Raw genomic sequence first — 12,026 nt, forward strand, 5'->3', positions numbered from 1 at the left:
GGACACACTGGGCCCCAAGCTCTTCATGATGAGATTGTGAGCACCATCTCCAGGTTTGCTGACCCTGAGTGGTGAGGTGGCCTTGTCAGCAGGGAAAGCCATCTCTCAGACCGGGACAGGCTGGAGGAGTGAGCTGGCAAGAACAGTGTGGAGTTGAACAGAGACAAGTGCAAGGTCCTGCAGCACTGACAACACCAAAGAGCCCGGGACAGGCTGGGATCCCTTGTTGAAGGGGACCTGGGGATCCCAGTGGACAACAGGAGTCAGCAGTGAAGCTGCTGCAGCAATGAAGGCAAATCAGATGCTGGGATGCACCACAGGGGCATTGCTAGAAGAGATGGGACCATCCCAACCTTGTAACTGGAGTACTACTTGTGTCCAGTTGTCATCCCCACAGTTCAAGAAAAGACACAGACAGCAGAGCATCCAAAGAAGGGCCATGAAGATGATGGAGAACCTATCCCAGAAGAAGAGACTGAAGGAGTTAGGTATTTTATTTCCTGGAGAAGAGAAAGCTCCAGGGGACCTCACCACAGTACAGCAGTATGTAAAGAGTGGCTATAAAGAAGATGGACTCCTCTCAAGATGCCACATGAAGAGGACAAGTTGCACTGGGAGAGATTTCATCTTGATATAACAAAAAAATATTTTACACTAAGAAAAGTCAATCCCTGAAAAAAACTCATGGCTGGAGGTTTTCAGGATGCAATAGGACAAGGTGCTAGATATTCCCACCTAGGCTTATTTTCCCACAACAGGTTGGACCAGATGATCTTTTGAGCTCCCTTCCAACCTGGGATGTTTCATGATTCCATGAACTGACTGGCAAGGTACCTTCAAACAGCCTCCTGCAAAACACCCTCTATTTCTGCAGCAGGTAACTCAAATTTCAGTTCTTAAATATAAGGGATTTCATATTCTAAATACCACAATAACCTTCCCTGCCTTCTTTCACATGTGTCTTTATACTAACAGGGATATACTCCAAATACACATAAAGTAAGCCATATGTGTCAACTCTATTCAGCAAGCCAATGATTTTGGAATCTGCCCACATGTACACAAATACAGATATTCTGAAATAGCCAGATTAATATCCCACTCTAATTGCTGGCAGAATCTTGTTGTTTTGGCATAAATTTGAGTCACAATTCATTGCAGATACTTCCTTTTAAAGACCATAAACAACAGGCTAAAACTTCACCACGAATTTTTGTAAATGCCTAAAAAAGTAGAAAAATATACCCCGAAACACCAATATTTAAACTGCAAAGACACATTTAAATAAATAAATAAATAAATAAATAAGTAATTACGTACCTGTTGACTACGGAAGGCATCTAGTGTATCATTAAGGTTAGTTTTAAAAGTTATTATTTATATTTAAAGTTGTCATTTATTGACTTGTCATAATCTTAAAATGAAGAAATAGGGTTTACAATCTAGTTAGCAGGCAAATATTTGAATATAGAATTCATTAGTATTTCTTCTTCCCTTGCACTTACACCAAAAACTTCAATGAGGCTTTGAAATCAGCTAATTGTAGCTACATTGTTCTTCTGTTGTCTCACTTATTTTTCCTCATCATTCCCAAAGCAACACTTCTCTTGCATTTTCTAGCCCCAGTCTCTCAAAGAACTTGATATTCTTAAAGAATGAACCTAAGTCCTCTCATTCTCTCAGCAGATTAGGTTCCCTTAGGTTTCCACTCACATTAATGGCTATGTCAGGATCTCGTCCAATAATTCAAACACGCTGAAAGCCGACAAATTCCTGCAGTTTATTTTTAAAAATCACTGACTTTACTACTCCAAGCACTGAAATGGATAAGATTTCAGAGATGAATTTTATTACCTATCAGCTTACGATTGAGTAAGTTATAGTTATGCTAAAAATGGTTCTCAAAATAACATTTATGGAAAGAAACCATTAAAAAGGAAAAACTGGGTGGATTTTTTTTCCTGGAGCTGGTATATCAATGCCACTTCCCTGCTATAGGGCAATTTTCACTCAAGTCACTGATATACAAAAGACTTCTACATAGTCTTCAAAGTCTGCATAAAAACACAGTTTCTCTGAGACTTCCTGAAATACACAGAACACATTTATGCTTTGCTAAGAAAGCTGACTACAGGTATGGGCATCTCAAGTCTGGATACTGCTTAATGGACATTTTGCAAAAAATTATCTTCTGAACTAAGCTGAACTTTTAACCATCAGACCTCTGAGACTACAAAGAGGAACCTTCTACACCGATCAGGTGCCAGCAAAATCATTAATCTTTCCTTAGCAAAACCATTGGAGAAGCCCTCCATACCTTTATTTCTTCCCAAATTTGTGCTCTAGCAACCTTGAGCTAAGTTTCCAAGTGTTTTTTTCAAATCACTGTGTGAACAGTCAGAAATCAAAGTATGCGACCATAGTTCTCATTTAAGACTGGAAATCTTCAACCCAGATGCAATTCAACAAATTAATTACACATTTATCCGAGGTTTCCGCTTCCCTCCAATGGAAACGGGGAACCTTCAGGAACTCCGAATTTAGGAGTTTGGTGCCTAAAATTAGGTGGGATGAATATAGCTCTAAAAAATTTACACAGCATTCGTTGGCTGATGATTGAAATCGTCTAAGGCAGCAAATCACAGGCTGACTCGAAACAGCCTCTTTAACTGGTCCCAAGTGGCTCCTTACAGTCCTGACAGTTTTCTCCTCCCAATAAAAATGAAAATGGTAAACAATGACCCATGGGTTGAATGGTGCTCTGGGATCCAAGGAGGGAGAATTTGCTCCCTGGTTCTCCATTTGGAAAATGGATACTGATTATTTACTGGCACAAAGGAATTGCTTATGTTTCTCAGGAGGCTGGAAGGCCACATAAATATATTTCAAGAATTCTATGTTTAGCCAATTACTTTTCAGATAAAACTGAAAATGTTACATATAATTTCTAATTGTTGTTAAGTGAAAACAGCAAGACATTAAGTACATTAAAATGGCGTATTTCAGAAGAAAATGAAACAAAAAACAATTTAGGTATTATTTTGGATATGAATCATGGAGACAGCAATGTCAGAAAAAAGCATTTTAGAGATTGTGTTTGCAAGGAATATGCTTGTTGTAGTAAACAAATAATGCAACTCTAGAGAAATTGTTTAATAGCCAAATAAAACTCTTTAGGTAACACAACATAAAAGAAGAGGGAAGCCTTTTAAAAATAATGTATTCTAAAATATAATACAAATAGATGTACTGAATATTACATTTCTATGCACAAAGAGCTAGGAACATAGTACTGTGAAGCAGTTAGCTTTCTGAACTTTTTTTTTTCTTCTTTTATTTCATTACAATAAGTCATTAAAAGGAGTTTAAACTTTTTTTAAACTAAGTATTTCAAAGGGGGAAATTCTTATCATAATAGTCAAGCATGCAGTTATTTTGTTTTACTGGACCACAAACTACTAGATCTCCAGTAATATCACTCAGATGCAGAAAAACAGGCAACTTGGATTTTGTCAAACCACCCAGAGATGATACAATGCTACAGTTCAAGACAAGAGCACAAAGGAACATGTACAAATACTGCCTTATAAATCAAACTTTAATTTACCTAAGCATCAACAAAGTGGCAACTGCAATTCTAACGTATGAAGGCAGTACAGCAAGGCCTTGAAAAGAGGTGGTGCACCTAATGAAGACGTATTCTCACTGCTCCAGTTATTCCTGAAGAGTAAATGAGGCTAATTCCACCACCCATTCAGACAACCCTGTGTGACAGTCTTTGATGTATACAGTGTTTAGAATAGGGCAGCTGTTGCATGCAGATAAATTAGGTTTTGCTTGAAGAACAGTCGAAAGGATATCTATTTCAAAATTAAAACAATGAAACCCAGGTTTTCATTGCATCTTTCTGTCCTTATTTCAAAAACACAAAACTCCAAAAAAAATTATGCTTGAAGACAGATACGGCCTCAAAAAAAGCGCAACTATTATTTTTAGTATTTCATCACTATTAGAAAAGCCATTTTACCTTCTCTTTTTATTCCCATACCTAGTCAAAACTAAGAACTCGTAAAGTTCAAATGAAGTGCTGGGCAGAGACAAACAGATGAAAAAAGAGGGGACAAGAGGCAGTGTAGGAGGATCATCAGCTGAAGCACTGGTATTTCAAACTGTCTGTACCAGAGTAAAAACATTACTGCATACACTATATGCAATACATCACATACATATGTTACACAAACACTGAAAAAAAGTGAAGAACTCTTATTTATGCTTTAGTGACATTTTTCTGCCCTAAACTTCATTCCTCTATCATTCTCATTAAGTGCTTTGAACAAAACTAAAGTTAAAACTCTCATGCAGTTTCAGCAGATGAGAATATAAACTAGTGTTCTTACCAATTTTGGCCAACAACACGGTGGAAGGTGAAGTACTAGAAACTGGAACGCTCATTCCTTTCACTACTTCATTTTACCAGGCAAAACAGAATGGGAAAAACATGTGTTCTAGAAAGCCAAGGCCTAGCTAAGAAGAGTATTTGTTACTTTTCAAGCTATGACCCGAAGTGTCTCCAAAGAAATGCCATATGGACAACTCAAAGCGAGATCATGGACATATGTAATTGATTCCTGTACGCATTAAAATTCTCCATAAATAGTCGTCTCTCAGTTGTCACGGCACTGGAGAAAGCTGCTAGGTAAAACCAAAACCAAACCAAACCAAAACAAAAAGCACCTGTTGTCCAAAAGGAAGAATACTCAGAAGTGTTGCTGTCACTTGATTAATTCAACGAAAGTTTTTAACCGAGCGTTAAGTCAATACCATCCGTCAAATCTGACTGCGAAGTGATGTTATTACCTCAGAGCGTATATGCTGGAGAGACTACATGTAGTGACAGAAACACTCTCATAGTCACTGCTGGAGATGGAGCTGAGGGGGGAATCACGTAAGCCATCCTGAGAACTGAAAAAACATACGGAAACAAAATGAACCGCTGAAGCCAACAAAGGTAAAAAAACAGAGCACTGTGATAAGTCATGGCTTGTCATGGATCATACAGAAATAAGAATAAACTGGCAGTTGTGTTTTTGCTCTTCAGAAAATGATACAAACCTATTCTCTTTTCTTCCCAAAAGGACAGAAAATTCGGCAAACTCAGTGGGCACACGCCTTAAAAAAATCTCCAATGTAATTCATGCTGTACAGTTAAAACATTCAAGAAGGAATCAAGCATTTTACATTTTCATTGGGGATGGGGGAATAGCATGCCCATGCTGCTAAGTGTTGCATAACCTTATAATGAAGACATAACAAAACTCAAAGTTCATCAAGTCACCATGGCTTTCAGGCCAAGATGCACTAAACCATACACTTCAGAAACTTCTGAACATTGTGACAAGTTTGATCTATGTTCCCTTCCCATTGGAAGGAAAAAGTCTGTTAGAAAGCAGAAAGCTGACTCTTCGTTGATGGAGTTGAAGATAATACACCTATCCCCGACCCTAAGTTTGCTCAGTCCCTATAACTGCCACATATGTACCTCAAATTTTGTGCTTTGAGCCAACAGATAAGCAGGAAGGAGCAGTCCCATGGCAAACCACTGACACTTCATTAGTGGAAATTCACTAGCTACTGAGTAAAAGAATATGAATAATTTAAATGAATGGTACAGACCTTGTCTCTGGCATCCCAAGACTAATGAAAAGCCTTTAAATAACGCATCATTTTAGATCTTACATCATGTTATCAACATAAACTAGGATTAGAGGAACAGAAATAGTTTCATAAGCACTACAAAACTATCTTGTAAAGACCAATTTTTTGTTTCAGTAACAATTTACTGCTCAGCTACTGGAAATTCCACAAGCTGAAAAAAAGTAAATTATACTAAATAAGAAAATACGTAATCTTGAGCAGAGATATCAAAGCTGTATTGGCTCTAGGCGGTGCAGAAGATTCGTTCAAGCCTGATGAACTCAAATGTTCAGTCAACAGAAATCTTTGGACAACGCAAAAAGAGAAACCTAATACGCATCTCTAGTCAAAAGAGAGGTAGTTATATAGGTCAGGGTTATTTCACCTTACTTATCCTCAATTACTAGCAAATTTTGCTTTTTAGGCATATGCAAACCAGCTACATCCCAAACTCTTCTACCAAATTTACTATTGTAGCTATATTTTCAGCTAGAAGTCTGGAAGAATGCTTAGGAGGAATTCTTCAAAGCAGTGTATGGAAGGTATGTGCTCTAATCCCACTAAAAAATAATAGGATTTGTTTGCATACCTCCCAATAATCACTCGGAAAATGTACCCCTTCATGTTTCTCATTTCTGATTGCCAATTTGAAAATAAATCCCAAGTGTACCATGCTTTAGTTGAAAGGAGAGACTTCACAACCGGAAAATAATTTTATCAGACTTGAACAAAAATCTATTTAACTTTCATTCGGTTTATGTAATTTCCCTTGCTAATTCTGCTCATTATGAAGAGATATATGCATTTAAACAAAGGCTTACTCTTTTATAGCTCATCACCTTTACCCATCCAATCTTACAATATGGTCATGCTACTAAAATGTACTTTTACTATCTGTTTTATGGCAGCTAAATGATATTAAAAAAACCATTAGCATGTAATTTCACACCATGATTGGGCAGGTGTGGTGGTGTGCTCGCCCCCCTTTTCTCTTTAGGTAGGAGCCAAAAATGGCAGCCGTGCTGGCTGCACCCAAGCTGGGCTCTGGGGAGACAGATAACACAGCAGCCAAGGGCCACAAATCTTTCTCAACAGCTGAGGGGCAGTGGAGCATGCACCAAACAAAGAACAACTGGTATGCAAATATGACTATTAGTCAATCATCCTAGCTCATAAACAGTGGACAGCTCAGGGCACACTGCGCTCTCCTGCATGGCAGCAAGCTGCATGCCAGGATCTCCCCTTGAGCAGGGATGCCTCTCAAGGTTACTCCTCAAGGCTGACAGAATCCTTATCATATCAGATACTCAGTAAGTGAACTGGGAACAAGCATGTAGAAATGTTGAAATATGAGCTAAGTGACAAAAACACTGACTCCACATATATAATCCTTTAGACATAAACCATTGACCAAGACTGGGACTAGGTCTGATCTAGCTGCACCCAGACTCCTCTCTGAGAAGTCTTCCCTGAAGGGGTTGTTCTCTGAACTCATGAGTCAATGAAAGAGTCTCCCCAGCAGTTTTGTCTGATCCCTCTCTGTTCTCTATGCACTAAATAATGAAGTGTACCTTGCCATCAAATCTTGTTAAACCACTGTCACATTTACCACTGAATTTTCTTAAGTCATTGTCCAGTAGCATTTTTATCTTATTGTTGCTTCTGTCCTGCGAGTGAAGCCCATCACTCTTTCTGCAACAGCAGGAGAAGCTGCCTTGCAAATATGACAGGTATTGTTCCAAATAAAGTAATCTTTGAACAGCAGAACCAGGAAACAAGAACAACTAGCAAACTCAGCACCTTCTTTTATGCTTTCTCACCTCCCCCACCATTTCCAGATTTTTTCAGTGTAACAGTCCTGCCAGCTGATTTTGGGAGCAACATTTTTATCTGAAAGATGTTGGGTTTGCTGTCCTGTGCCTTCTGTGAAGCTCTGCTTGATATATTTGAAATCCAGTCAAAATATCTCAGTTACCAATAGTTACTATTTAAGAACTCAAATTCAATTTTCTTAGGTTCTAGTTTTCTGTATTTTTTGTTTTAAAGAATTTGAGGTTTCCAGCTCTTACACACAGCCCAAAGGGCTTACATTTTTCCAAAGAACTCGAAGTTGTCACATTTTTTGGGGAGTTAAATGCTCTAGGCTAAAACAAACCAAACCAACCACCACCCTAGAGTACCACTTCTCTGTTAAGAGCAGATATTATTTATTGTGAATATTTGTCCCAAGTCATGAAATCACTTTCTACTGTCAGGTAATTATGTGGAGTGGACAGTCTGAGCCAGAAGGCAAAACAATAAAGGACCTTAACCGTAAGTAAACTTAATGAGTAACCTCTGAACATAATGGCCCATGACACTTGCATTATCAATGATCTCAACGCTACCTTTCTGTTCATCTTCACAGATATCTTCTGAACAGACAACAAGCCTTACCTCATCTCTTCTCCATACTTCTTTTCCTCTCATTTGAGTCTTCTCTGACCTCTAACCAGTTGCTATCAGCATAATTTCTCATCATCTCCACCATCTCAGCTTTTCTAAGCCTTGTCTTAACACTGTTTGCCATTCTAAATTGCTTTATAAAAGTCTTCATTTTCCACTACTCCATCCTTCACTTGGTGCACAAAATTGGCCATGCTGAGTGATCTGCTGATATCAGGATTAGAAATCCATCTGGTCAGTCATCATTTGGCAATGTAACCTGCCTGGACACACCTGACACAAGCCACGCTCACAGACATTAGTTTGCAACAATAAATGATGTGTAGTTTGGGCAATTACAATGTGTAAATGTTTTTCTCCTGTGTATCAGCAGAGACTGAATTTTTGTACAGGAAATAGCATTTATCATTTACAGTTTTTATTTCTGGTTCATATTCAGGCTGCAACTCTTCGGAAGAGAAATTCTGTGTTTATTTAGTACCAAGAAATAGGAATCCAATAAGGATAACTGTTTTATACTTTCTCAGTGTTATACTAACTAGCTTTTAAAAAAAATCAAAAAAACCCCAAAGAAACCCACAACAACAAACACACAACCAAGTAAAAAATACTGCTGTGACATACTGCTTTCCCTCTCAGTACACACAAACTCAAGATAATTCTTGGTAGAATTTTCTACTTATTAGTGTCCACCTGAAGATTCCCTCAGCTTTTCTAAGATGCTGGTAGATCCTGAGGTGAATTGACCTGTTTTTCCCAACTCAAGACTCCCATTATCAGCTGATGATAGCTCAGCATGCATGTTCATTAGCACAATTATCAGCAAAGACACCTGCATACAGCCACATGCTGCAGCTGACAGCAGCTAACCCCTTCTCCCCATATCAGCCCACAGGCAACCTGAACTTCACTACATCGTGGCCATTTGCAATTAATGTTGTGTTAGACTGGGGTTCATAAAACTGCCTGAACTGTGCAAGGTGGCAAAGGTCTGTTTTATTTGTAGGTCTTAAAATGCCTACACTGCTGTTTTTCAAATTACATTCTAACACTGGATAAACCCACTATCCACGCTCATCAAAACGTAATTCCTCAGCACTTCTGATAAAAATATGGAATAAAGATTTGAGGCAACAGAGCAAAGGGACACGAGGTGATATGGCTGCCTCTTCATGGAATACTGGCAGACCAAACTAAAGAACCCTGTATTTAAAGCTGTTGGCCACTTTTTGTAACTAATGTAAGAAAGAAACCAAACTGAAAGCCACCTTTATTTTATTCTGGTTTGTGTGCTTTTTTTCCCTACAAGAATGTGTTTCTAGTCCTTTACATTTAATTAAACCTCTGTTTGTTTCAGGGGATGGTTTCTTCATGAAAGCTATTATGAGGCACAATTACAGTCCCTGTTACAACAGTTAATTGGCACAGGTCTTCTCTGACCAGCTCACTACAGGAGGGCTAACTATAGAGCCTCATGTATCACACCAAATCCACTAAAAAAGTACCTTTTACAACTCTGTTTTACCTATTAAACTCAATGTGGAAATCTGCATGTTGAGAGCTCATCTGGTTCTCTGTTGGTTCAGTTGATATATGGACCCAGTAAACGGGGAGCTGGTGTAAAACACTGACACCTTCCATTGCACACCGAGGCTTCGTAACAGCTGTCATGGTATCGGGCAACACAAACCCCGTGTTCAACAGACAGGGTAAAACACTGCCACTTCTAATCTGAGATCTGTGTTGTTATAGAGAAGGGGAGGAGGGACTCGAAAAAAAAAAATCATATATACTGAATGTGGATTTGGCTACTTGCACAAAGACACAAAACATGATACCAGATGGGAAACAAAGAATTTCAATCAATCGCCAGGTAAATGATTACTTAAGGGAAGTTTTACAGTAGAAAGGCTGATGTTTGGTTCCCAATTTACTGCTATTTCTTTTTTGGTGATGAGAAATTGTCTTTCTCCTTAATAGCTAGTTAAAAGACTAATCAGTACAGGACACTAAGCAGTCATATTTTTGTTTACATGAACTTGCACAGCTGTCCATTAATTTTCATGGAAAAGGCAACTTTTTAATGTAAAAACATACACAATTTTCTTAAGTCTTACTGTGCTGAGACTATTAAAGAAAAGCAAGAATTTAAGATGCTTAATCAAGTTATTTTACATTGAAATACTGATTAATCTAGTTTTGATAAAGGAGTATTTGTGGAATCATATACTAGAAACTAAGAAACAAGAAAGATAATTCTTGTGAATTTGTTTTTTTTTTTAACAAATGCTAGCCATCTCTAAAATACAAATGGCTCTTTTCCCTGCATTTATAAAGGTGGAATAACTTATCTTAAAGTTGCTGTACTGAAAATATGCAAATGCCACATGTTGCCAAGGACTGAAAAAAGAAATACAGGCCAAAAAAATCAAAATTAGAAACAACAGGTGTTCATCTTTTTACATAGTTATTCTAATATGCTGAGGAAATAAAATTTTAAACATATTACAATATATACTATTGTAATATAAAAATATTGTACGATATATGCAATTTAAAGATTACAGAATTGCAAGACTAAGAAATGAGACAACCTGAACATCAAGCTAGAGAAGAATAAATTATTCACCTTATTCTAGAATGGCAATACCGATCAATAAATAGCAAAACATGCTTTTCCAAGGATGCCTCATTCCTCCTCCTTACACTGCGAAAGCATATGGCAAAATATTCTGTTTTTTAAGCCCCCACAAGTAAATGCAAACAGCGCCAGCATCTAACAGCCGATGGACACAGCTAGAGCTTGCAGGAAGTGTGAAGATGAGAAATTCTCCTCACTACCAATTTCAGCTCCTTTTGCCAATTTTCAGGTGCACTGTAAAAGGCTTCATCAAAGGTACATTCAAACAGATCAAGGAGAATGGAAAAAAAAAAGAAAAAAAAAAAGTAAAATTTAAGGTAGACACAACAGACCCGCAGCGGAAACGAGAGGAACTACGCTTAATAATCCAGGGTTTTTTATATCAGAACTGTTTTGAAGTCAGCAAGTAGATTAGCAAACACGCAACAGAACCAGGTATTTAAGACTAAAACATGAAAACACCAGCATTGTGTGACAATATGACACAAGTTGCTAAGCTCCATAAAACATTAGCAGGTTGACAAGGACTCTTCAACTCTGGAAAGAACAAAAAGCCAAATATTTATAAAACACACACACACAAAAATCTTCACTCCTTATAATTTTCTTTCCACTGAGAAAAGGCAGGCAGAATACGACAGAATGGGCATTTAAAGAAAAAAATCTGTATAGTTTGCTTCCAGTTGAAAAACAAGGATCACTAGATACAGATTTAAAGCTTGGTTTTTGTGTTATGTCCTTTTTTACCTCAAAACACCAAATGGTGCTTTGTCATAGTTTTATCATCTTCTGTTCTATTCTTACATGACTTTCCCCCTTTAACAGTTTGTTTTGCTACATGACAGCCTTTATTTCTCACATTGTCCCTTCAGCAGATCACTAACTAACTCCATCTTTGCTAGTGATTTTTCTCGTATTTGCATCCCATTAACAGTGCTGCCCAAGACTCTTGTGCTGTTGGTGTTTGGTATCTTTTAAATACTTACAAAAAAATAACAGAGAAAGACAACATCAGCTGTGACTTAAAAACCAAGTAGTGAAGACATGTCAATACCCAGTGATGGCCTTCTATGACAGAGTGACTACTCCTTGTCGGTGGACAAGTGATGGGCTACAGATGTAATTTATCTGGACTTCTGTAAGGCCTTTGACACGATCCCCCACAGCATCCTTCTCTCTAAATTGGAGAGAGATGCACTCAGTGTGACTGTTAGATGGATAAGACATTGGCTGGACAGTCAGATCC

General features: G+C 37.9%; 1 protein-coding gene across 4 annotated transcripts in view; it reads right to left on the reverse strand.

The window, feature by feature from the left end:
* Positions 1-12,026, reverse strand: part of ZFYVE28 (zinc finger FYVE-type containing 28) — a 150,690-nt gene that overhangs the window by 27,034 nt on the left and 111,630 nt on the right. For 2 of the 4 annotated variants that reach the window (XM_050337808.1, XM_050337807.1), the window contains one exon: positions 4,858-4,962. The exons of the other annotated variants lie outside the window; for them this stretch is intronic. In XM_050337808.1, the coding sequence (XP_050193765.1) occupies positions 4,858-4,962 (105 nt within the window). The remainder of the gene's footprint in view (positions 1-4,857; positions 4,963-12,026) is intronic. 4 annotated transcript variants of the gene reach the window in all.

Source organism: Myiozetetes cayanensis, unplaced genomic scaffold (genome assembly GCF_022539395.1).
Source record: "Myiozetetes cayanensis isolate MyiCay16 unplaced genomic scaffold, myiCay2020 scf7, whole genome shotgun sequence".
In the NCBI taxonomy this organism is placed as follows: domain Eukaryota; kingdom Metazoa; phylum Chordata; class Aves; order Passeriformes; family Tyrannidae; genus Myiozetetes; species Myiozetetes cayanensis.